General features: G+C 42.9%; 1 protein-coding gene across 23 annotated transcripts in view; it reads left to right on the forward strand.

The window, feature by feature from the left end:
• Nucleotides 1–27351, forward strand: part of MACF1 (microtubule actin crosslinking factor 1) — a 325507-nt gene that overhangs the window by 240419 nt on the left and 57737 nt on the right. For 22 of the 23 annotated variants that reach the window (XM_045859449.1, XM_045859456.1, XM_045859454.1 and 19 more), the window contains one exon: nucleotides 585–2056. In XM_045859449.1, coding sequence (XP_045715405.1) covers nucleotides 585–2056 — 1472 coding nt within the window. Of the gene's footprint in view, nucleotides 1–584; nucleotides 2057–18125; nucleotides 22648–27351 lie in introns of those variants that run through there. The other variant, XM_045859468.1, reaches the window with a different exon arrangement.

A 27351-nucleotide genomic window follows, 5' to 3' on the forward strand; every position in this document is an offset into this window, starting at 1 on the left:
AACACACTGCTGCCGTTATTAGTGGCAAGCCAAAAGAACAAGTGGATTAGTGGTAGTCCTAAAATCTAGGATGATGTTGAAGTAGCTTTTGGACTCAAAATAGTGTTATTAACCTATCCCTTTGTCCAGCCACAGTGAGAACTGCTATGATCATTATATGCTGATTGGGCACTAACAATATGTGAAGTGCTACATAGCATAATTTTAGAGGTTCATGTTTATAGATATACTTACAGGTGGAGTTACACACCTTCTTTCACTGATGCTCACTTATTTCCTTACACCATGCACCTATACATACATATAAACATCTAAAATTTAGAACATGTTCTGGACTTCTTCTTATCATGACTTTGTACAAGAAAAATTTTGTCATTAATTCATTGTCTCTTTTTCTGGAAATATTTATGTGTTTTTACCAATTTAGTACCTAATGTTTATTCTGTTACTTAGATCATCTTACAAGATTGAAGTAAGGATTAAATAAGATATGATATGTGAGGTTTAGACCATATATTCTCAGCAAACATTTTAAGTGCCATGTTCAGACTTGATTGATTTAAAGTTGATTTTTCTCACTTCAGCTGATCGCATGAACAGACTCCAGGCAGCTCTTGCCAGCACCCAGCAGTTCCAGCAAATGTTTGATGAGCTTAGAACCTGGTTGGATGACAAACAAAGCCAGCAAGCAAAAAACTGCCCAATTTCTGCAAAATTGGAGCGGCTCCAGTCTCAACTACAAGAGAATGAAGAGTTTCAGAAGAGCCTTAACCAACACAGTGGTTCCTATGAGGTGATTGTGGCTGAAGGAGAATCTCTGCTTCTTTCTATACCTCCTGGAGAAGAGAAAAAAACTTTACAAAATCAGTTGGTTGAGCTCAAAAGCCAATGGGAAGAGCTTAGTAAAAAAACTGCAGACAGACAGTCCAGACTCAAGGACTGTATGCAGAAAGCTCAGAAATACCAGTGGCATGTGGAAGACCTTGTGCCATGGATAGAAGATTGTAAGGCCAAGATGTCTGATTTGCAGGTCACTCTGGATCCAGTGCAACTGGAATCCAGTCTCCTGAGATCAAAGGCTATGCTGAGTGAAGTGGAAAAACGCCGCTCCCTCCTGGAAATATTGAACAATGCTGCTGACGTTCTGATCAATTCTTCAGAAACAGATGAGGATGATATCCGGGATGAGAAGGCTGGGATCAACCAGAACATGGATTCTGTTACAGAAGAGCTACAGGCCAAAACAGGGGTGCTTGAAGAAATGACTCAGAGACTGAAGGAGTTCCAGGAAAGCTTTAAGAACATTGAAAAGAAGGTCGAAGGGGCCAAACACCAGCTTGAGATCTTTGATGCTCTAGGCAGTCAAGCCTGTAGCAACAAGAACCTTGAGAAGCTAAGAGCCCAACAGGAAGTACTGCAGGCCTTGGAGACTCAAGTGGACTATCTGCGGAACTTGACTCAGGGCCTGGTAGAAGATGCCCCAGATGGATCTGATGCTTCCCAACTTCTACTTCAAGCTGAGGCCACTCAGCAAGGGTTCCTAGAGGTGAAGAAAAGAGTGAACAGTGTTTGCATGACGATGGAAAACAAGCTAGAAGGGATCAGCCAGTTTCACTGCCGAGTCCGAGAGATGTTTTCTCAGTTGGCAGACCTGGATGATGAGCTAGATGGCATGGGTGCTATCGGCAGGGACACTGACAGCCTCCAGTCCCAAATTGAGGATGTACAGCTATTTCTCAATAAAATCCAAGCCCTGAAGTTAGACATAGAGGCATCTGAAGCAGAGTGCCGACAAATGCTGGAGGAAGAGGGAACTCTGGACTTGTTAGGTCTTAAGAGGGAGCTAGAAGCCCTGAACAAACAGTGTGGCAAACTGACAGAAAGGAGTAAAGCTCGTCAGGAGCAGCTAGAGCTGACACTGAGCCGTGTAGAGGACTTCTATAGAACATTGAAAATACTCAATGACATGACCACCGCGGCAGAGGAGGGAGAGGCCCTCCAGTGGGTAGTGGGGACAGAAGTGGATATCATCAACCAACAGTTAGCAGACTTTAAAGTAAGTCTTGCCCTTGTTTTTTATTCTTTTTCTGTCTAATATGTGTATTTCTTTTCTTATAACTTAGAAACCAATTGAGTATACATCTTAACTTCTGTCCCCAGTTTTATTATTCTCACTTCCATCACCATGAAAGTGTACTTTTTGGAGACTAAATAGTCTCTTGGACTTCTGAGCAACTGGTTTGAACATTTGTAATTTATTTCAGTACAAATACATTGATTAAGGGTATAGAAAGAAATATCCACATCTTATCTCTTACTCTTAGAATCTCCTCTTACGAAATTCTGAAAATTTCAAATTAACCATTTTAAAAATGCAGTGAGCCCTGGCCGATGTGGCTTAGTTGGTTGGAATGTGATCCCATAGACTGAAAGTCACGGGTTCAATTCCCAGGCAGGGTGCGACCAAGAAAACAATCAATTAATGTTTCTCTCTCACATCAGTGCTTCTCTCTCCCCCTCTCTTTCTTTTCTCTCTTCCCCTTCTAAAGACATGAGACAATGTCCTTGGTCAGGATTAAAAAAGGAAAATAGCACTGAATGTTTGTTTTTTCAGGTTTCTCTTTTTCAAATTGAGGTATAAGAAGCCATAAGATAAACATGGGCTCATCTTCCTGAGGTGCTGATTTTTTCACAGATTTTAAGGGGAAATTATTGGTGTATTATTAGTGTGTTCTAGAATGAAATTCAAAATTCTCATAAATTATTAAGATAAAACATGACACTCCAAAGAAATTTTTCACTCATAGCAAGTAGCTTAAGACTGCACCCCAGACTCCTCAAGAGTACAAGTTCTCTGCCTATAGGGGAGTTTGAGAAGCACTACCTTAATTGGGGAAAAAGTCTCAATTCTTCTCCTGAGTCAGAAGTACTAATCCTGACCTTTTGTGGGTCTTAGTTTAAAATGACAGGGAAAGATGAAAAGAGTTGACTCAAAGTATGAGTTTGCTGAGTCTGGGTCTCAGAGCACTTAGAACTGACTTGGTCTTGGCTCTCACTGCTTCAGCCTTTTACCCCAAGAGCTGACCTTGTTAGTACCTAAAAGTGTCTCACTCCGCTGCTGGAGGCCTCTCTGCTGCTCTTTCCTTCTTCCTGGAGTAGATTTGCAAAGGATGCTTCCAGCACTTTATTTCCATCACTAGTGTTAATTATTCCCACTTACACAATTAACACTCCTGCCATCAATGTTAGGTTGTTCTCTCAAGTCCCTTCCTGTCAGGATTCTTCCTGTTAAAAACAGGGGTGGAGAGTTGATGTGTCACCAGATCAGAGCCACGTGGTCCTGAGAAATATCACAAATTTGTGGAAAGATCCAAGTTCAGAAAGGTGGCTGTTTCAGAAGGGTGCTCTAGGAGTTTACGGTATGTTTGGCACTAAAGGGAGACATTGGCTAAAGGCCCTTTACCGTGTTTCGAAATAGGGCAGTTTGGAGCAACTACCCAAGTCATCATATTTGGGTTTCTTGAAGCACCCAAGTGAGGAAAGGGTAGGCAGAGAAAATTCAAACCCATGAGCCCATTTGTGTTCCTCTTAGAAGATCCTACACCTCTGTTCCAGTGGCAGAGTGGTATTCCCTGTTTCACCACGTGTGATGATTTCCTTTCCTCTTCCATTGTGAGCTCCTCAAAAGCCAAGATTCTCTTCTACAGGCATGCTTCACTGATCCAATTTACTTGAATTTGGGTTGCTTAGAACTCTCTAACCAACTAAATGGATTTCTTAGAAAACTAAAGCTTATCCCTTTAGGTTTGAAAATAGTTTCATCAATTAGATTTTGGTTTATATGAGAATTATTTTCCATTCTATTTGCCTAATTTTCTAAACACTATATTGTATATAATTCTTTATGAGTGCAGGTTAACATTACTAAAAAGTTGATATCGTTCTCCACTGTGGTGATATCCTCAAGAATATTAGAGACATTTGGGGCTGCTTTGTATTAAATGTTCCTGAATTACTGTGCAGTTAGAGTTCTGTACTGAAGTTTTTGTTTAAGGCCTCTACATCATTGTACTGGTGGGCATATGTATGTGTGGGGGCAATGTGTAGTTTTTGGATTTTCCCTATTACTATGATATCAGGTATTCTTACTGCTGTTACTACTGTCACTGAGCCTGCCTTTAGCAATCTTCCCCTTCTCATCTTCAGTGAGATAGAAAATGAAGTAAACAAGCCTATTAAAATTGTTTTAAATACAAGAATTTTAAAAAGAATCCACAGGTAGGTGTATAGAGCATTTGGATTCGAGAACAAGTAATCATTTCCTTTTCATTTAATCCTTGGTTTCTAGAGATCTGAATTTTGATGATGCTGGAAGATTTTAAGAAATTGCCGGACATTACCATATTTTATTTGTATGTTGCCTAGCGGTGCTCAGATTTTAGTAGCGACTTAGTTGCTTGTTGTAGTAGTCTTGTTTCACTAACTTCCAAGAATAAGCCTCCCACCACCAATACTATGGAAGTGAAGGCTGGGACCAGGCACTGATCAGCTGGTCACCTGCAGAGTGTGTGTTTCTGCAGGTGACTAGTGTTGACAGGGCAAAACTGGAAGAAGAGTAAGAGGAGAGTGGTAAAGTTCTGTGCCCTGTGTCTGTCCTCAAGTCAGGGGTGGAAATCAGAAACCTGGTTCCACCTTATCAAGTCAAAGGCTTGGGGAAAGTTTTCTATTTCCTCCCAGCAAAGGTCTGTGGTTCTGAGGGGAGGCGCTAGCTCCTGGCTTAGTTCTTGTTGAGCTCATCGGAAGTGAAAACAATGAGAGGGGAAAAGCTCTAGGTTAGTTCCTCAGTTCCCTAGAGGATGAGTAAAGGGAAGGTGTTCTTGGACCCATTCTGAGGACTGAGTCATTTTCATGATTTGAGTGTTAAGTTCCTGGGTTAAGAAGGTGCAGCAGTAGATAAACTTCCCTCATCGGCAACACACTACATTCATTTATAAAGTATAACTCTTTCAGATTCAACTTTTTTTAAAAAGGAAAAAAATAGAAATGAAGATAAATATTTAAAAACAGCATTAGTTTTAAGTTTTCAGCTCTTTCTTGTTATAATGCGCTCGTCCTCTGCTGAAGAGAAGAGGATGTAAATCTGACATGGGCTCTGCTTTGACCTAGCTGACTCCACTGGGGATGGATGGAGTAGACAGATGAGTCGAGTCTGTGGAGAACCTCGGGCTTACTTGGGACTGTGCAAAAGTGATGATAAATGCGTGGAGAAGCAGTTAGCCTGTGGGAAAATTTATTTTCTCCTTAAATGAACATGAAAAACTGAAAGTTATTATTCCTAGGAAAGACTTTCTTTACCTTGATTGCTCCTAAATAATTGAGAGAATGTGGCCAGCCACTAAGGATCTATCAGATGGGAATGGAAGAGAGTCCTTTTCCAATCTAAACAGGCAAAGACCTCAAGGCACTTTACTGGATTCAGCTCTCTGGTGGAAGTAGAAAGGAAGAAACCATTCTAGAACTCACAAATGAGAATTTTGAGCATGCTTTCAGAAAACTGGAAGGAAAAGACTTTGGCTAATCTCTTCAGGAAATTGTTTTCCTGGACAAGAGAGTCTCTGATTATCAAGGAAGAGGAATTGTATGTACATAACACGAGGCTAACAAAAAAAAAAAAAAGAAGAAGGACCTTTATTTCACCGAAACTTAAGCCAAAGAATTCTCCCTAGGTGAACTTTCTGGGAAGGGTAGAAAAAGACTTGAAATTTGGAGATGAGATGTATTAACTCTGGAAATAATGAACAGCTTTCCTCATTTTGAAACCCTCCCTATTGTACATTGTGTAGTCAAAAACTGAGATAATTTTGAGTCTTAAATCTCCCCTGCATCTTTCCTGCCTCTCCATGAACCAGCCTAGCCTTTCGGTCTGGAAATGTGTGGTGGTGTTGGCATTCTACTGGTGAGCAGTAGCAAGAAACCTGGAAGTACTATCACGTACTCTATATTTCATATATATTTATACTTACTATGTATTCAAGTCAGGTTTCAGACTTGAGACTCTACCACTCATCCATAAGAAAAAACAAGTGGGAAAAATGGAAACTTTTTTAGGATCTGTAGGTTTCTCAAAAGGTTCATGTCACCTGATGGTGCATTTGAAGTATCCAAGCCAGTCAGTTTTTTCCCTTGCTTGTCTTTTAGGCTGGGATGGTGAGATACAGATGAGGCAGCAGGCTTCCCTAGGACTGTTCTCAGTCCTGATTCAGGTTGGGCCAAGCCCAGGGTCAGTGACTGCATACACTTGCAACTTCTGTCTGGAGACCTCAGCATCCTACTACAAAGCCAGAAAAGAAAGCCCTGTAAACCTCTTTATTTGATTTTTTTTTTTTTTTTTACTCTCATGGAAAGCAAGCTTAGGCTTCCCTATTGAGCATATGTGAAAACTCTTGGATGGCAGGGCCTGACATGGAGCTGAAAGACTGCCAGTATGCACAAAGATACTTACTCCTTCCTTTCAAATAATTTTAAAGACAGTAGCAATCCATCTATTTTGCCAGTTAAATTCACTAGAGAATAAAGCAAGTGAAGTCAGCATTATCTACCTGCCCTTGGAGAAAAAGGAAATCACACTTGGCATGACCTTTCTGTCACCTGGAGGTTTAAGTATTTCCAGCTTTACAGCAGTCAAGATAAGTTGAATAAGTACCCCCACCCCCACCTTGTGCGGACCCTTGGCTTGGCTTGTTGTGGTTTTTCTCCCCCTTCCTTAAACAAGGCTATTTCAATAGTACCTACCAGGGTTCAAGGAAGTAAAGAGAATGCCCTAGAACAGGGTCTCTCCACATTGGCACTCAACTGTTAACATTTTTGGCTGGATAATCCTTTGCTGTGGGCAGCTATCCTGTACACTGTAGGAAGTTGAGTAGCACCTCTGATCTCTACCCACTAGATGCCAGTAGCCACCTTTCCTCAGTGTGACAACCAAAAATGTCTGTAGACATTGTCAAATCTCCCTAAAGGCACAATCTCCCTCAGTTGAGAACCATTGCCCTAGAAGAACATTGCCATCTCTATGTAGAAAACTTAGAATTCATTTGGAAAAAGTGCTCATTGATTAAGTTAAATATTTATGTAGGTGGCAGCCTTTTGATAATCTGATTGTGGCTGTGTAGTAGCAACAACTGCCTCTGTGAGCCTGCCTTTCTTTAGGCCGGGCCCTGGCTGGATTCTTTATTTTTGCTGGTCCGAACCTGTATCTGATTTAAAACCTCCTAGTCACTTTCCCTGGCATCTGCAGTTTATTTTGTGTTGAGTTGTTGATGCAGGTGTTGTTGATGATGCATTTCTAAAGAGAAGAGGAACTTCCTTTGTGGAAATATGACTTCAGGGAGCCTCTTGTTCTGTGCCTTTAAGGGGAGACTACAGTTTGTCTGTTGTTCTCCTCAGCTTGGCCGCTGGTATTTATAACCATATGTGACTTTCCTCATTACCCCTCCCCCCAAAATTCCAATGCTCTGTAATAATCTTCTCCATCCCCACCATAGGAACTGGGTGGGGAGAAGGTGTGGAAACCTTTAAGGCCTTGAAGTTTGCTTCATGTTGAACTTCTTCCAGCCCCATTTTAAAGTATCATTAGTATTCCAAATATCAGCACCACAAGCAAAATCCCAAGATTGCAGACTTTACATCATCTTAAAGGATCCTCCTTCATGCCTCAGTGAAGGGAGGAAAATCTATGGGAAGGTTGTCAAGAAAGCGTTGATGGATTTCACAAAAATCTGTCTGGAAATTTTTATAGCAAGGTAGGATTTTAAAGCAACTAAAGGAATATATCCTCAACCAAAAGGAAGGGCTGAACAGTTTGATTTACATTTACTGAAATTCTTCACATCTAGTGTCAGCATGGAGCATTTGAAACTAGGGTTCATCATACAATTTTCTACAAGAAGGAAGAAAACTGTTTCCAGAAAAGACTAGACTTTACCCCATGCAAAACTTACACTTACTGTTGACTATTCAATGAATAAACACACCTGAGATTAGCACAGACTTGCAGAACAGGACAGTTTCTCACTATGTCTAGAAATGCATGGTAAGTGGCATGGTAAATGCATGGTCTCAGCCTTAGCTAATCCTGGAGCTTTAGAAAAGTATCCTGGGCACTTTCAAGCTAACTAGCTGGCACAGGAGCTGTAAGCAGTGAGCCTCTAGGAAGTTTGATGAGTTGCACTTCATTGAGTTAGTTGGTTCACCAGGAATAAAATGATTCCTACAGGGAGTCGTGTCAGGTCACTTCACCAAAGGGCTGTCTCCTGCCAAGCAGATTCTTCCCAAGTCTCAGCTGTCCCTGTTGGAAAAACCTAGCTATGGGGAGAATGTGCTCCCTCCCCACCTTCCTTAATACTATGCCACTGCCACCACCAAGTGTTTTTCAAATACCAGTCTCTGGTATTGGCTATGGAAGATTAATGGAGTACACTTACTCCCTAGGCCTTCACAAGCTATTTTCTTACTGTGATTTGAAATGTGGACCTTTCAGGACTTTGGCCACCGAGGGATAAAAATGTGTGCTACATGCTGATGGTCCTTGGATCTCTTAGTGGGATTAGGAGAAAGGGGATTCGTATTCCTTCCTGTCTGTCCATACCAAATACTTGTTCCAGTATTTGTGATCGGTGCTGGGGTCTCAGAGAGTCTCTAGTTACCAGGAGACAGACATAAAGAATTGCAGTGGTTGTGATGCAGTGGTAAATGCAGTGAGTGAGAAAGACCTATGTCCAAATGGTCTCTAACCCTAACCCCACCCCACCCCACTGCCTGTAAATCAGACATTTGAAATCCCAGTTGCAGATAAGAAAACAGACTTTAAAAAAATGTTAAATAACTTATTCAAGCTCATAGCACCCAAAGCTCATTACTTAACCAGTGGTTTTCAACTGGGGGGCATTTTTGCCCCTTAGGGTACATTTGACAATGTCCAGAGACATTTTTTAATTATCATGACTGGGGAGGCTGCTACTAGCATCTAGTGGATGCTGTTAAAACATCTTATAAGACACAGGGTAGCCCCTTACGGCAAAGAATTATTTATTCCTCCTACTTCTGGAAAGATAAGGGGTTTGATATTTTGCCCTTTTCTGATTCCATGACACGTAAGAGTTAACTGATGAAATATTAATAGTTGTACTGTCTAGGGAAGCTTCGTGGTTCTCCCCCCTTTTTTTTAATTAGTTAAGAAATAATGTTGGTTCTGAGAGTGACTTATACAGACTTGTTGGATAAAGTCGGGAACTTGGTGAACTAATTTGAGTCAGTGGCTAAAGAATTCTCTCCATGCTTGACCAGTCCCCACCCCACCCTGCCACAAGGCTCCTGCTGTGGAAGTCAGTCAGCTGTGTATCTCGAGCTGCTTCCTGCAGGGTGTGTTATGGAATGGCATCAGCCCCTGCACCAGCTGGGAGTACTGATCTCAGTGTGATTTTATAAGACTCTGTCTCTTTTGAGTCTTGCTGTTGGGAACAAAGGATCCTCTGTTCAGAATGCAGTGAGCTGGTATGATTGGACAGCCAGCATGCACGCACATGGTTCCCACGGAATAAACACACATAAATTATGCTGTAGCTTTCTAAAACTTGGGCCTCCAAGGTGGCTTTCCCTTGGCTCCTGTCTGTATTCACCCTTCTTTCTGTGAGTGCTTATCCTTCCCCCTTAAATGCAGGAGACGTGATCAGATGAACTAAAATAGTGGCATCCTTCAGAACTGGTGTACATCTAACCTTCAGTGTTTTCCTTCTCCGGTCTCTTGGAAACTACATTTTTGATCCCCATTATCTCTCCAGTCTTATATCCTATATAGACCATCCACTCCATCTGGTTATTCCAAAAAGTCCTTATACATTTTACCTGTTTGATTTCTACCCATACCTGAGGGCTTAACTCAAGTCCCATATCTCCACAAAGCCACCTTGGTCTCTCCAGCTCACTACTTCTGATCTCCTAAATTGCTTAATATGTCTTTATCATATTTTGGCATTTTTAAAATTATATGCACTTGTCCCATCTCTCATCTCAATAAGTCAATTTTTGTGTCCCTCAAAGTAGTTAGCATATTGTTATACATATAGTTGGAGGTTAGTAAATATTTGACCGATTGGATGAATGTTCTCTATTTCTCATAAGCCATGTGGGGATTCAAAATGCTGTCTACTCTGCAAGACTTGAGGTATATCCTTGTGTGTCCTGAGGAATTCCGATCCTAGCCTAGATTCCTCACCTCTCCATCTTGCCTCTGGGCTCCCTTCCTACTAGTTAGCATATGTTAAAGGAACACAGTTTCATTTCAATATTAACCTGAACAAAGCAAAACTGAGAAAGGAATTTGCTACTGAAGATATACTTGAAGAAAGCCAGATTCTGAAATACTGCTTTGTAGTATTTGAGTTATTGTCATTTATTCAACTAGTTGGCAGTTAAGAAGAGTCTTTATACGTCCATCAGTTTGGCATGCTGGAAAAAAATTAATATGAGTTTGAATCAAATATGCAGCTTTGAAAACTGGTTCTATCATTTACTATTGGAGTTGCCTTGAGGGAAATTACTTACCCTCTCTGTATAGTTAATTCAACTATAAAATGTGAACAATGGTAAATCATGACTTTTGAGTTTTTATAAGAATTGAATGAAGTGATATAGATGAAAGCATTAGGCATATATTAAGTGCTCAGTAAATGATAACATCCTTTTATTTAAAAAAAAGTTTATCCAGACCTACAAATTAGAATACTTTGAAATAACTTTATATTGAAAAATAAGGCAAGTTATGCCCTTTGTGCCTAGGGATAATCATTCTCCAGAAGACTTAATCTAAGGCCCAGCTGAAGATTAGTTTCATTTTTTTCTTCTTGGAAAACAGGAAATACAATAAAGTAAAATTATTAAATAGTTTGATGATAACAATGAAACAGCTTCCCTGAACACTTTTTGTGGGGAGCAAATATGCAGGTTTAAGTCATAACTCTTTAATGTAGATTTAAATATACTATATGTACACATACATACATATACATGTTTACTCATTTATTCATTAATTTGTTCATTTATTCATATCAGAATCCCACAGCTAGCAAGTTTTTCTTAGGCATTTTGACCTTGGCTAATCTGCTCTACAAATCAGTGTTATTTTCATATCATTAACCAGCATTTACCAGAAACCAGTACTTGCTCAGTGACTTCCCTAGTCACAGTTAACCATCAGATCAATTTTAATGTTCTCAGGGTCCTTGGCCTAATTGGCCTTTAACATTGACCATGTTCTCTTCCTCTGTTGCCATACAATGTCAACTACCAAGTCAGCATCTTTGGGAGAGACACCTCTTACTATTAGTCATTAATTAAAACATTGAGATGTGAAGGGAAAAATGTCAGCCTGATATCAGAGGAAAGCAGCTTAAAAACAGATAAAATTCATTTCTCTGCCAAACACATATACCACATCAAGGTGTTTTACAGAATAACTTTAATTCTTCACATTTTCAGCAAATATGTGTTTCTAATATTTGGGTATGTGTATAAGTCAGTGGAAGAAGATGATGTGAATTTAAAGAAATTGAACTTCTCTTAGATCATCTCTAACTTGAATTTATTGCATCCATTCAATGAACCATTTAATATCTCATCTTGAAATTCACTTCCAAAGGAAGAGCTCTGATTTTGGTCTAATTTTTAAAATTTAAACCTAAATTATTTGTGATCAATGGTAAGAATTGCTTTAGTATCAAAATGAAAGAGAGAGTTTTCAGAAATCTCTTTCTTCTGTACTATTTATTCTACCCCCTGTATTGAGATTCCTTAGAGATTCAACCCAGGGACCTATTTCATAGAAATAGCCAAGCAAATCTGTGAAGTTATTAATTTGTGAAAGTTGTGAAGTCATACAACCCTGTTCTTAGAAAGACTGCTCTCAGCCCCAGTGAAAGCTCACATGGTCACTTTTTATGGAGAGCCTCCCCTGAACCCTCAGACCACATCATACCCCTTAACCCATTCCCGCTTAGCACTGTTTGCTTTGTTTCAGAGTACCTTTCACAATTGAATTAAAATGAATGTCTGCCTCCCCTACTAGAATATAGGCTCCTGACCCCTTCTTGTTCATCACACCCCTAAAGTGCCTGGCATAGTAGACCCCAATAAATATTTGTTGAATTAATGAAAAGAAAAGAATCAAGAATATACCTTGTGAAATTATTTGCCTTAAAAGGGCAGAAAGAGGAGCCCAAAGAGACAAAGAAAGACTGGTTGAGAAGGTGGCATCAGGATATTACGGTGTCATGGAAGCCAAAAGAACAGACCCTCAAGAAGAAGTGTGGGGAGTGGAGGATCTCTGCTTACTTTCTTACCACTGCTTATCCGTAACCCCTATAATCTAATCCAGTCCCCGTCACTGCCCTGAAACTGTTCTCTTGGAAGTATTCACTGATTTCCTTGTTGCCAAGTCTAGTGGCCTTGCCTAACTCATTGAACTCCTCATCTGTTACACAGTTTTTCTTAAAAGCCTCCTGTCCATTTACTTTCCTGACACTGTACTCTTGCCATTCTCTTCTCTGGCTATTCTTCTGCTTTCTTTTTTGGTTTGTCTTCCTATGTCCCAAACACATGCTTCTTGAAATTCTGTCACTTGCCTTATCTTCTCTGTCCACATTGCAACCCCTAGGATGTCTGACCCCTTCACTGTTCCATTGGAGGTTTCCAAATCTGTATCTCTACCCCGAACTTCAGCTTTTTGTATAAGGGGTCTTTCTGGACACCTCCACATGAGTAGCCCTGAGTACTTCACACTCACTGTGCTCTAAAATGTGTTATCTTCTTCAAATATTTTCTTCCTCCTCCTTGTGTTTTATAGTATTGCTGTGTAGTAATCCAAGACTATTACTACAGCATTATTTTAAATTTATTTTCCCCCTAAACCCTTTATCTGGTCAGTTGTAAAATCCAAATATTCTGCCTCTGCAATTTCTTTCATGGCCCCCACATCCCATTTTCCCAGGTTCAGGCTTTTGTTACCACTTGCCTAAACTGTAATTCTCCTTCAGCTTCAGCTGCAATCTTCCCACCTACAATTTATTCTGTATGCAGTGACAGCAGTTGTGTATCTAGCTGTGTATCTGTAGACCTAGGCTCAAACCTTAAGAGTCCAGGAATTTAATAGCTGTGTTACTCTGGACAAGTAAGTTTACCACCCTACGTTTCATTTATAAATTTAAGGATTTGGATTTTTTAAAAATAACTTAATATATATTAAAATGATAGTTGAATGAGCACCCAGTCCCAAACTCTTAGCAAACTTTCCATACACCACTCAATAATTCTCATGAGCCTGGTAAGTTTTTTTTTAAAAAATTTATTTATTTTCAGGCAGAGGGGAAGGGAGGGAGAAAGAGAGGGAGAGAAATATCAATGTGTGGTTGCTTCTCATATGCCCCCCATGGGGGACCTGGCCCGCAACCCAAGCATGTACCCTGACTGGGAATTGAACCAGCAACCCTTTTGTTCACAGGCCGGCACTCAGTACACTGAGCCACACCAGCCAGGGCTCTCTGGTAAATTTAAATAAGTAAATCTTGATATACTAATGGTTTTCTGAGTAAAGCATGAAGTCTTTGGCATGGTGTTCAAGGGCCCTTGTGCATTGGCCTTGAGTTGTTTACCATTCTGACCTCTCATTTTTCCTTTTCATACACCCTGTATTTAAGCCATGCTGACTTCAAATTTGCTTCTTTGGGGTCCATGCATTTTTAGGTTTCCTGCCTTTAGCCCTTCACTTAGAAATCCTTGTCTTCACTATCTCTGTATACATTGTGGGGCAAAAGTAGGTTTACAATTATAAGTACACAAAACACTTAAGAGTTCATTCTTGTATTATCATTTATTAATTATCATATTATTTTCCATGCAAACAACTATAAACCTACTTTTACCTCACCCTCTGTACAAGTCCTAATGAATGAACTCGATTTCCTCCATAAAACCTTCCCTGCTTCCCTTTGTCTCCTTTCCTCCCACTCCTTTGTCAGGTCTTTTCTAACTTTCAAAGCCCCATGCTTTTGTCATTACCACTGTCTTGGTGAGTGACTGAAAGAGGAGTTAATACACTGTCTTTTGAAAAGTCTACAAACAGGAAAGGGCTTATGGGGTCATGAGAGTTCCTGCAGAGTGTGTGGAAAGTCTTCTCATGGGTTTAGGAATACACGAGCGTTCAAATATCCATAGCATGCCTTTTTAATTTATCTGTTTGTTTATTTATTTATTTATTTTTAGAGAGTGGAAGAGGGAGGGAGAGAGAGGGAAAGAAACATCAATGTGCAAAAGATACGTCAGTTGGTTGCCTCTCCTTGATTAGTTGCGTCTCGCACACTCCTCAGCCAGGGACCTGGCCCACAGCCCAGGTGTGTGCCTTGACTGGGAATCAAACCCACAACCTTTATGTTCGAAGGCTGACGCTCAGTTCACTGAGCCACACCAGCCAGGGCCTGTAGTATGCCATTTAAAACAAGCTTCACATCTTGCTGTATTGCTTAATGAGCCACTCAGTAGCATATATATATATAATATATATTATATATTATATATATATATATAATAAAACACCAAAGGACTGATGCCCAACAGGTATAGACTTATACTGTGGAGTTTCCACTTGCCACTAAATAAATGCTTGTAAAGTCTAGAGATCCTAAAATGAAAGGCATTTTATAGATTTAGAATGGGCAAGATTCAACCAGTCTCCTGTATCTTCCTCTAGTCAGCACTAATCCTCTTGGGTGGGCAGGGGAGGTGTTATAGAATCTGAGGTAATGTGGACCAGCGGTCTCCAGATGGTCCTAAGGGTCTACTCTTTTAAGTCTGAAGGCAGACAAAGGCACAATGCCAAGTCCAAAACTTGGAAAGGGAGCTGCTTTAGGGTGTGAAGAGACTCTACCTGGCTGTCTTTAATTAGGAAGACAGCAGGAAGGGCCCAGATTTTTCTTTCTTCTAAGTTCAGTAAAGGAAAATAGGACACCAAATTCTGTTCATAGGAGTTTCTAAATGAGTAGAGAATTGTTTGAACTCTGTAATCAACTAACTGGAAACTAATTTGAAATTTGGCTTCAGCACATATATTTGTGGTTGCAGGAGTGGACGAAGCATCCAGAGTGGTTCTCTGGAGCTCCCTGTACTTCTCCCTTAAAAAATTTACACACAGCATGTGAAATGAACAGATGCTTGTTGTTGTTGTTGTTGTTAGAGCTGTCGGGGTAACAAGAGGCTGAAAGCTATATCAGGTATTTATTTCAGTCACTGTGATGGCTATTGGCAGCCATCACATACCAAAACTAAGGAGGAATGCATGAACAGATAAAAAATAAGACACAGAGGAAAGAAACATTGTGCTTCCTCCCTTGATTTTTTTCCCTAAGCACATACTGATGATAAAGAAGGAGCAAAGCAATCTTTGGCTTCTTTTGTGGGGGGGGTGTATAGGGTATTGAGTGACTGACTTTCTGTAATCCTTTTAAGATTGTGCTTGCACTTTGGGGAGGTTTTTCTGTGATACTGCCCTAACACTTTAGTCAGAGAAAGTGTGACTTCAGTTGAAAAGTAATTTGAATCCAAACTTCATAGTTGTTAAAATGTTCCACTTATTTACTTATATTATAATCCAGAGCATTGGTGAGAGTGGTGAGAATAGGGTACAGGTGTGGAGAGGGAAAAGACCAGAAGAGACTGAATTGATTGGCACCTGATATGGTGGGGAAACAGGAAAGGAATTTCTGCCTGGGAAGTTTGTAATTCCACATCAGGATCATTCTTTATAATAGACTATCCACCCACCCCTTTGTCCAGAGCCAGAATTCCACAGATTCTTCAACCAGAGGGGCCCTGGCACACTAACAGTGTTATGATATCTGAATACTTAAGTGAGTGTATTTGGCCAGAGATATTTGCTAGAGAAATTGATCTTGCCTTCCCTGGGTTTTTCCAGTTGTAGTGAATAATTAAAAAAATTAAAACCTGGATTTCCTGAAATGTTAAGTGTCAGATCTGTAAATTGATCAAGCCTTAGGAACACAGTGCATCGGAGTTGGAAGGGACCTTAAAATTTATTCTAAACGAACTTCTAGAGGACTTGTAAATCCGTTTCCCCAAATCTCTGCGAAGTGATGGCTTGAATTTTTTTGATTGCTTGAATTTCTGCTCAAACACTTTCCAAAGTCAGGAATGGCATCACTTTAAGGGACACCCTATTCTTTAAATAGCTGTGAGAAAGCTCTTTGTTATTTGAAATCTGCCCTTGGGTCTTCATGTGTCAGCTTACGGAGACATCCAGAACAAGCTTCCTTCCTCCCACATCCCAGTCCTTCAGATATTTCTTGTTGATCACACTACCTAGAACAAGCAGGTCAAGCAGTTTTGGTTCTTTCTGCTGTTTGTTCCTTAGAGGACAAGGTTTCTAATGTCTTGCAGTATAGGACCAGGAGGACTCGGGATTCTAGGGCAGCTTCTTTAAATGTTTTATAAATAAAGAATATTAAAGTTAGAAAGGCAGTCAAAACAATCCAGTCTGCACCCCCCTCTTTCAGTTTACATATGGGGAGAAAGTCTTTCGGATTTGAGTGGGCTGAATTGATCAGCAGCCTCTTTCGAAGTGAGAAATAAAGTGTAAAAGTTTGCTGTTGAAAGTTAGTTGTTTAATTCTGAGCACAGGCTTCAGCCTACACACCTCATTGTTGCCAAGGACTTCTCTGGCTCCTTAAGTAAGCTTAAGGCTCAGCTCAGGGTTTCACTGCCAGATCATCATACACTGACTATTGGCTTCACTTAATGTTTGCATAAAGAATAGAAATAATCTTCCTATAAGTTTGACTCTGTTGACCACATGATCCAACAAAGATTCAGAAATTTTATTATTTTTCCCCTTCAGAAAATGACCATCACAAAGGGAGCTGCATTACCCCCTCAAAAATGTAGCTGCCTCTAATAGAGGTTTCATGGGTCTCCCTTTGTACTTTCTTTGTTTAACAGTCACCGGGTGACTTAGCTTTTCTGAAAGCCAAAAAGCTGTGGACGGGCTGGTGGGCTGCCTTTCTGTATAGCATTTTCCATCTTCAAACTTGAAATGCAGACCCATGCATTTCAGCTGGCCCCAAGGAGGCTCGGGTTTCCTTGGGTGTGTGCAGCAATAAAGGAGCCCAGGTGTTTGGGCGTGGGGCACTGCTGCTGGTATCTCCGCTGTCCCGTTGCCTCAATCCCCATTCCTCAGTCATTGACACCACTAGGTCTGTGGGCAGTGAAATCCTGGTGAGAAAACGGCGCAAGACCTGATATAAATGAGAAGGGGGAGAGGGAAGGTGCCTTGAATTTATCCAATAACTTGGTCTCTGACCGTGACCGAATTCCTTCGAACACCTGGAAGGTGCGGGGTTTAAGGCTGGAGTGTTCTTGGGCCCGGCAGGGGCGCGCCAAAGGTGACATTGGCGAGACTCTGACAGCCTTTGGCGGCAGAGCTGAAGCCGATATCGAGGCGGGCGGCCCGCAGCAGCCGACGCAACCCTGCAGGCAGATGGAGCCCCGAGTGGCCCTAGCCAAGCCCTCCAGGCTGGGGGAGGCGGGGGCGCCCCTTCTGCATTAGCTCGCCCTTGGGCTGGGCTCGGAGCTCTGTGCGTTGGGACGCGGCGGGGGCGTTAGGGGGCCGGGCTGGGGGAAGAGGGCGGGGCTTTCCTTTGTCAGGGGATTTGCGCGGTACGGCGTTGACTCGTGCGCTTCGGCTCTCCTCCCCTCGCCCTCGAGGGGGCGGGGCTCTCCCTCCCGCCGAGGGGCACGGGGGGCGTGGGCTTGCTGAGCCGAGCGGCTGGCGCCCCAGCTCCCTCGCTCCGAGCGGCTCAGAAGCCCCCTCCTTCGCTGCCTCGGCCTCCAATCCTCTCTGCCGCCGTCCCCTCCCTTTTAGATTCGGGTCTCTCTTTTTCCCTGCCCCCGCCCCGGCTCCGCCTCCGCCCTCCTCCCCTAGGCGCTCCGCGTCTCTCTCCCTAGCTTCCAGGGGGGCTGCCCGGACGGGGCGGGGCGGCGCGGCAGCGAGGGAAGGGGGAGGAGAGCCGCCCGCCAGCCCAGCACTTCCAGCAGCGGCGAGCGAACGGCGCGGGGGAGGAGGGCTCGCCCCCGCCCGGCCCGAGCGAAGCCTTTTGTTCCCAGCCAGAAGTTTGCATGCCGGGACCGTGACAGCTGCGGGCACGGAGGACTGTGGGGCCGCGGGTGGCGGCGGTGGTGAATAGAGGCGGCTGCTTGACATGCAGCCCACCGCGCGGCGGCTCGGGCCGGGGACCGGCAGCAGCGGGGAAGGCGGCACCCACAGCACGCGGGACTCAGCTACCCGAGGGACAAACTAACTTCCTGAGCGCAGGACCTGAGGCCGGTGCGGCCCGGAGCCACCTGCCAGCCTGCGGTGAGACAACCCTGGCCCTCAGGGCGCGCGGCATGGCGCGGGGGAGTGGGCAGCGCTGAGCGAGCCCTTCCGACAGACCCTCGGCGTCTGCTGCAGCCTGCCGGCCTCTCAAAGGCCCGGCGCCGGGCTCCACTCGCCTTGTTTTGTGGCCACAGCGGAGGGTGTTCTGGGAGCCACAACAATGCCATGATGTTTTGGAGACAGGAAGCCCCAAACTGGCCCCGAATGAAGGACTTCCTGTGTTTAAAGTTGCTGGAATATCCGCCGACCAGCCCAGTTCAAATGCAAACACCCGAACTAGGGAGGACGAATGGCTAATTCAGACCAGCTGGACTCTCCAGGGGTGGAACTGAGGATAAAACGAGAGGAATCCTTAGGAGCTTGGGCTTTACATGAAGACTAGAGAGGCTGTGCCATTGTTAAAGGACACAATTGGTATAAATCCTCTGCTTCCAACCCTGCTTGGATGAGAAGTGAGTGGAACTAGGTATTGAGTAAGACTTGTCAATATCAGATTTTTTTAATTGACTAAAATAGAGCAGTGCTCTTTTTTTTTTTTAAAGCCATACAGGGAATTATTTTGTATGTTGATTAAATTATACCACTTATCTGCAACTATGAGGCTGCTGGTCTGTGAGGAAAAAGCTGTTCCTCTTGGAGCTTCTCTTAGCATGGTTTCAAAGTGGGACTTACAGGCCTTTCTGGAGGGCAAATCCGGTTGGTGGTTTGGGATTATGAATATGTAAAGGGACTTTTAACTTACACAGAATGCAGTTTTGGAGAACTCATGGAAAACTTTTAAAAGGTTAATGGTTCATTTTGATTGAAAAAGTATGGGTAAGCCACTCAGCAGGCCAGACTGTTTAAGACAGAACCCCACCTGCCTGGGGAAAGGAGAGGAAGAGGATGGCTACATAGAGGATTGTTATGTTCCACAGCGGTCTATATATGATACAATGAGGATAAATGAGCAAATTGACCAGGGATCAAAGCTTAATCAGACTTCTAAAAGCACCATGGAAAAGATGGAAGGAAGTACTATATCCAGTAATGGGACTTTGGGAGCAGCATCTAATGTTTTTGAGTCTAGAGCACCAGAAGGCAAAAAGCTAGATGAGAGGATAATATTTGATGCACTGAAGCTAAGCAGTGATGTGCAAAAGTCGGCACCTGTGCCACCCAGAAGGCGACCAAATGCAGAACGCAAAGACAATGTTAATAGGAGGTCATGGAAATCCTTCATGCCACCCAACTTCCCAGAATTTGCAGAAAGGATGGAAGCTTCTCTCAGTGAGGTTTCAGAAGCTGGTGCTTCAAATCCTTCCTTGCAAGAGAAGAAGGAATCTAGTTCTGCATTCACAGAAAGTTCTGGTCATTTGGACCACAGGGAGCCTCAGTCCGAGTCAGTAACTCTGGAACATGTGTCCAAATCCATAGGTATTCCAGAAGTGCAGGATGTGAAAAACTTAGGTGGAAACTGCCAAGACTTCAGATTTCAGCAGCACAGTGAGAGCTCTCCCCATGAATTCCAGCCTCTAGAATCAGAAGCTGCAACAGCAAGTGGTAACACAGATGTAATGCAGGAACACAGATTTTCAAGTGCCACCTGGCCCAGAGCCATGAAAAGTTTGGCTAAGGGAGGCTTCAGTGAGAAGCACCATCCCCTTGGGGACACAGCCTGCACTGTGGAAATGCCACCTCTCTCCCCTTGCCTGAGTGAAGAGTTGTTGGATCCAGAATTGCATGTTCTCATAACCCCCAGCCTAAGAGAGAAAACAGAGTCTGAACTAAAGTTTGAGGAGGATGAGCGATGGATTATGATGGAGGCTGAGGAGGATTGGGAGGAAGAAAAACTGTCAGAGAGAGAAAAGACTTTTCTAATGGCAGATGAGAAAAAGAATAGCCTAGCAGGTATTTTTAAAGAAAGAGACCAAGCAAACACTGTAGCAGTGGTAGAGGATGGATCCGATTGCTCAGCTTTCTTGGAGACTTTTGACCACCTTGCTCTTGGTCGAATTTGTTGCTCTGATGACCTACAGCCAGCTGAAAACCATTTGGCTTCTGTTTTCAAGGATACACCTCTTAATTACAGCTGCAGTCTCACAGGTGAGAGTGCTATAGGTGAGCTGAAAAACAGAACCGCCCAGGAACTAGAGGGTCTTGTATCCAATTTAGAATTCACTGTTGGTCCTGTCAGTTCAGAGCAGCAGCTCTCTGACACAGATTCAGTGCAGATGTTTCTGGAACTTGAAAAAGAATGTTTGTATGAAGGAGTATCTCTAGTTGAGCTGGAGAACCAAGCTTCTTCTGAAGAGTTGGCCCTATCCCAGGATACAGAAAATTCACTTGTAATTAGTCATTTTCCAGGGGCTGCCTTAGAAAAGGAACATGTAGGCATTTTAAATGTACAAGTGAAAGACAGTGGTGCTGAATTGGATTGTGAATATTTTAATGCCCTGGATTCTTCTCAGGTGCCTAATGCTATGGAACTTATTGCCCACTCTGATACCACGAGGGACACTTCCACTATTAGTGAGAAGGAGTGTGAAAAAGTGCCTTTTAGCCCCAAGATTGTAGGGGAATTTAAGTTTAGATGCCCCCCTCATCTGGAGTCACTGGGAAAGCTAGACCTAGGAGGACTGCCCAACTCTGATTGCAAGGCTTCTCCTGAAGAAAACTTACCAGCATTTGAAGCTGAGCTGGCCAAAGAAAGTGGCAGTTTGTCCCAGGTGGACTGCAGTCAGATTGGGGGGAATGATGAGTGTGTTAAAAGGGTTCCCCTCAATTCTTTTAACTATGAACTAACAGATATTACCTCAGGATCTGAAGCAGAGGTGTTATTGTATGGTTCACATTTACTAACAGATGAAATTCATTTGGAAGGGGAGAAAGGAACTATTAATCAAGAAAGTAGTCTGACTTCCTTGGGAAATGTGGATCCTTGTGAATTGTCTATGGAGAAAGTTTATGGTGAGACACAAGAACTGGGTTATGAAGCCCAGCTTTTGGAGGACCAAGGCCCAGCACATTTCCATAGAGACTTCCCAGAGTCAGAGATTCTGAGTCTGCACCTGCTGGATGGAGAACTGAGACATAGCAGTGATGGAGAGGGACCTGTGAATAACATAAAGCTCAAGCTGAGTGTGGCATCACTGAGTGGAGGAGAGACAGAAATGAGAGACTCGGAGTCATTGTTAAGTGTCTTTCCGGGGGAACAAGTTACCAAGGTTAGTAATACTGAACCAGTTTTGGAGGAATGGATACCCATCCCAGAGAAACCTGCCCCACCTGCTGCAGTGCCCACTATAGAAGATGCCCTAGATGCTGCAGTGCCCACCCCAGAGGAAACTGCTGTAGCTGCTGTCACAGTGCCCTTTCCAGAGGAGGATGTGCCAGTTGCTTCAGTGGCCGCCATAGAAGCACATGTCCCAGCTCTTACAGTGCCTGCATCTGAGGGGACTACTCTAGCTGCTACAGTGCCCACCATAGGGGAGGACATCCCTGAGGGCTCTGTCACCCCAGCTATTGCAATGCCTACCCCAGAGGAGCCTGCAGCCCCAACTGCTGCAATACCCACCTCAGAGGAACCTGCCACCCCAGCTGCTGCAATGCCCACCTCAGAAGAATCTGCATCCCCACCTGATAGAGTGCCCACCCCAGAGGAGCCTGCAGCCCCAGCTGCTGCAATGCTCACCTCAGAGGAGCCTGTTGCCCCAGCTGCTGCAATGCCCACCTCAGAGGAACCTGTATCCCCACCTGATAGAGTGCCCTCCCCAGCTGCTGCAGTGCTCACCTCAGAAGAGCCTGCTGCCCCAGCTGCTGCAATGCCCACCCCAGAGGGACCTGCATCCCCAGCTACTGCAGTGCCCACCCAAGAGGAGCCTGCAGCCCCAGCTGATAAAGTGCCCACCCCAGAGGAGCCCCTCACTCCAGCTGCTGCAGTGCCTGCTGTGGAGGAAGTGTTCCCTGTTGGTGTGCCCTTCCTTGGAGATACTGTCCACACTGATTCAGTGCCTATCTCAGAAGAAGGAACTCCTGTGCTAGAGGAGTCTTCCTCCACTGTAGTGTGGATCAAGGAGGACCTTGATTCTCCAGCATTTGAAGTAAAAGAGGTGACTAGTGCAGTGTTGCATGGGAAAGTGCCTCTGGCTACAACTGATGGATTAAATTCAAATGAGGTAATTGTTGCTCATTTTGTTGAGGAAGAATCTGGAGAGTAAAGTGAGGTTTGTGAGTTCTCTGACTTGGTTGTGATTAGCAAGGGCACAGACAGTCCCTTTTTTTGGTTCCCTTTAGGGCCCCTGGGCTTTTCTGGTCTTTTTATTGAGCTAATGGGGGGGAAATATGTCTTTTTTTTATCTGGCAAACTTGATCATTCTTACTCCTTTTTTTATTTCAGAGATAACAAAAACCTAAAGACAGGCATGTGTACAGTTGTTGGTTTACATTTTGAAAAAGTATAAGCAGGAATGGGTGATTCTGCTTTTGAAATTAGAGTAAGCACGTTCTTTGCTAAATCAGTGGACTGCTAATTGATCAGTGATGTCAGCAGTCACATACAGCGTGGAGTGTAGGCTTTGGAGTGAGACCTGAGATACTTCTTAACCACTCAGGGAAAATTAGGTAGATGTCCTGAGTCTAATTTCATCATTTGTTAAGGCAGAACCTGGGAGGTTAGTAAGGATAAAAATGAAATAACCCTTTTAAAGCATCAAATGTATAAGATTTCAATCACTGTCAATATCCTCCCTCCCCCTTTCAAATAGATACATTAGTTAGTAGAAAGAATTCAGAGCATGTTGGGTTAAAGCAATATACAGATACGTGAATGATAGTTTTTTAATATAAAAAGCTGTTTATTAAAGCCATAATAAGGTAATAATGTTTTTGAAGAAGAGAGGTATTTCAGTCATCCTGTCAAACTCGGCGTCCTGAAGCAAGTCACTTTTCCTTTCCTATACCACTTGTTTCTTAATCTATAAAATAAGGAAATTGGGTTAAATGTTCTCCTGGGTATCCCTTAATTCCAAGATTCTGAAATTCCTAATGTTGGAGAACAAACTATGTTAGGAAGCTTTTGGGGACAATGTTCATGTCCTTGAGCACTCCTAGTCAAAGGAATTTGAGATGGGCAAATTTTATAGGTCACTGCCCGGGTGTCATTCATTTATTTATTTATTTATTTATTTACTTATAAAGATTTTATTTATTTTCAGAGAGGGAAGGGAGGGGAGAGAGAGAGAGAGAGAGAGAGAGGGAGGGGGGGGGAGAGAGAGAGAGAGAGAGAGAGAGAGAAAGAAACATCAATGTGCAGTTGCTGGGGGTTATGGCCTGCAACCCAGGAATGTACCCTGGCTGGGAATCGAACCTGGGACACTTTGGTTCCCAGTCCGCGCTCAATCCACTGAGCTACACCAGCCAGGGCCCGGGTGTCATTTATTCAGGGGTAAGCAGTGGAGTGAAGGAATTAGAAATTTAACCTAATCTAATAAAGTCAGGGATTACTGAGAGAGGAGGTGGTTTCGGTTTTACACCATCTTCAGGACCCAAAACAGTACTTTCCTTGTAGTAGGCATTCACTGTTGACTGACTGTGGATGAGTAGCAATGCCCTGAATATGCATGGATGCTTCAAGAAAAATGGGTCCTGCCCTGGCCAGGTAGCTCAGTTGGTTAGAGCATCATCTTGATACACCAAGGTTGCAGGTTTGGTGAGTGGTCAGGGTACATACAAGAATCAGCCACTCTCTCCCTCCCTTCCTTCTCTAAAATCAATTTTAAAGAGAAAAAAAAAAAAAGAAAGATGTGTTCTCTCATTCACCCTATTGCAGAGCTTTTCAGGGCAGCCTAGCTGGCTAGAGTACCATTTAAACATGAAGCTACCAGCAACAAAAGTAATTTTGATGGTGGGTCTTAAGCTGTCAATTTTGCCACGGGTCCTCCTGACTGGTGGTGGTGTCGCCTTGGGCTTCATCAGTTATTTTTTCACGTATCATTCCATCAAATTAGAATGCATCACCCTTCAGATGGATTTGATACAGTTTTCTGATTTTTAGTGACTTTGGGATTAATACCAGGGTCCCAGTAACCTGTGCAAAGTCACTGGCATTATTAGATAGAATATTTTTAGTATAAAGCTTACAGCAACAAATAGTGGAGTACAAAAATCAAATTTATAAGGAGCCAATCAAATCTGCATAAAGGAAAAAATTCAGGGAAACCCTTAGTATCAGTCTTGGGATCTCTGTTTCCTCATCTACAGAGTGAGTAGCTGCAGCTAGGTAATTTCTAAGGATCCTTCCAGTTACAGTAGGTAGTCATGACACACTGCCTGTTATAAATGACAGGAGAAGGAAATAGTAGCCCAGCGTGGTTACTTTAAGGAATATCTCCAAGCAAGATGCCTACAACTATGTACAAAAGGAGAATTCTAATGCGTAGCCATAGCCAAGATTATTAATCAATAAGGATGTAGAGAGGCTATTTTGAAAATGTTTATTAAAACAGCCCTGGCTGGTGTAGCTCAGTGGATTGAGCGAGGGCTGCGAACCAAAGTATCGCAGGTTTTATTCCCAGTCAGGGCACATGCCTGGGTTGCAGGCCATGACCCCCAGCAACCGCACACTGATGTTTCTCGCTCTCTCTCTCTCCCTCCCTTTCCTTTCTAAAAATAAATAAAATCTTTAAAAAATTTTTTTAAAAAGAAAATGTTTATTAAAACAAAACACATATCAGTGTTGCAGGTTTGATTCCCAGTCAGGGCACATGCCTGGGTTGCAGGCCATGGCCCCCAGCAACCCCACATCGATGTTTCTCTCTCTCTTTCTCCCTCCCTTCCCTCTCTAAAAATAAATAAAATCTTAAAAGAACAAACACACACATCATTATGGAGGTAATAGTATAGAAATTTTGCTAAATTATTGAAAAAAAAATTTCCAAGATGAAAAATAGATGGATTTCATATCTTCCTAAAGGGTTTCTAGAAGCAATTAAACCTTCCATTTTTATACATAAACACTTAGAACTCAACAAGTGGTCATATCCAGAATGATTTAGAGTGAATTCTTTTAGAGCATCTGTGTGTGTATATATACACAAATGTACACGTGTATACATGTTTTAAATAGATACAAGCTTTCTGATAACAATGAGTTTCACAGAAGTAAAATGTGAGAATTTATTTGCTATCTCTACAGTGGAATCTAGGCCCACTGAGAGCAATCTGTGGTTATTTAAATGCTTTTCTTATTTGTAGCCTTCCTTATTCTTTTCCAATCACTAAGGAAGAGAAAAACCATTTGTATAAAATAAGGGTTCTATAAAATTAAAATTTGCCCCCAGAAGTTTTCAGGCAAAAACTGGAGAGCCTCATAATCTCAGTTCAGTGTTTCAATGCTTAGCTGATTAGCAAAACCTTCATGGATTTGTTTGCTTTTCCTAACCCCATTTCTATACAGTGATTCATTTATTCAGTGGATATTTATTGCATACCTGCTCTGTTCCAGGTAGCACTGGGGATCCTACAGTGAATAGAGCTGACATGGTCCCTGCCTTTGTGGAACTTATACTACAGTGGGGGGGGGGGGCAGACATTAAGCAAAAATTACGCAACTACATAGCTACAAGTTGTGGCAGATGCTTTAAATAAAAAATAAAGACTATGATAAGAAATAAGGGTATTTAATTTCAATTGTGGTGTCACAGAAGGGGTTTTAAAACTAAATCTGAAGGACAAATAGTAGTTACTTGGGCAAGGAGAGGGCAGAGCATCCCAGACAGAGGAAATGGAAGCTGGGAAAAACCTGTCATGTTAGAATTAAAAGGCCAAGTGGCTAGACCACAGTGGACATAGATTCCAGAAGAGTGCCTTGAAGTGAATCTAGAGAGGGCCGGGGCAACATGAGGCAGGGACTGCAAAGACAGCGCCAAAAACATCTGTACCTTAAAAACCATGAGAGGTTATTGGGAGATTTTAAATGGGTGAGTGAAATGATTTCACTTATTTTTTTTTCCTACCACCATTTATTACTCCAGCGGCACTAACACAGCTGGAAGTGCCCATGGTGACATAGTACAATATTTCCTGCCTTCTAGCTTCTGTCCAAACAAATGTCTACCTGCTTGTTCCTTCCCCCTTTCTAGGGAAATTCACTGCAGACTGTTTACTCAAATAAACCTCTTAATGCATTTAAGGGGGTGGGGCAGGACATTTGCATTTCCCTCAAATGGGAAGAAGAAAAAAAGTATTGATGCCCCATCCCACATCCCCCACCAGCCAAATAAGTCCCTGCAGCCAGGGTATTTCTGTTGACTCTGAAATCTTCAAATAAATATAGAAATAGCCTCAAGTGTTCATGATGAATGATGGCACAGAGTGGCCCCAGAACCTGCCAGGCAAGCAGCCTTGTGTCTGGACAGTCTTGCGGTGTTGGAGAACGAGTGCTTGTTGTGGTTGATCGTGAGCCAGTGGGTGGCAGGCTGCAGGGAGAACACCCTACAATTTGTCCAGGAAGTTGTCCAGGGCTGGGATGCCTTCCTTTAGGTCTTTGCATGTCATGTCTTGGCCACCACCTGGCTGGGGGACTAGTGTTGTGGAAGGGGTCTCTAGGCAGGATCTGCCAGTGGTCAAACTGCACTGAGGGAAAGTCTGGTCACCCATGGCGGACTTCAGGTCAGTGGTGAAGCCAAAGAACCCACTAATGGGCAAGTAAGCCTTTACCACAAACATAGGGGTACCCGCCACCTGGAACTCCTCAAGGTATGGCCCTGCTTTCTGTTTAGGACACCATAGAGTCCACCAACCACTTGCTCTCCAGAAAGTAGATGGGTTCCATGAGTTCATTTACATTTTTAAAGATCACTCTCTGTTTGTCATGACCAGTG

Source organism: Phyllostomus hastatus, unplaced genomic scaffold (genome assembly GCF_019186645.2).
Source record: "Phyllostomus hastatus isolate PE091 unplaced genomic scaffold, TTU_PhHast_1.1 phas_scaffold_182, whole genome shotgun sequence".
Lineage (NCBI taxonomy): Eukaryota > Metazoa > Chordata > Mammalia > Chiroptera > Phyllostomidae > Phyllostomus > Phyllostomus hastatus.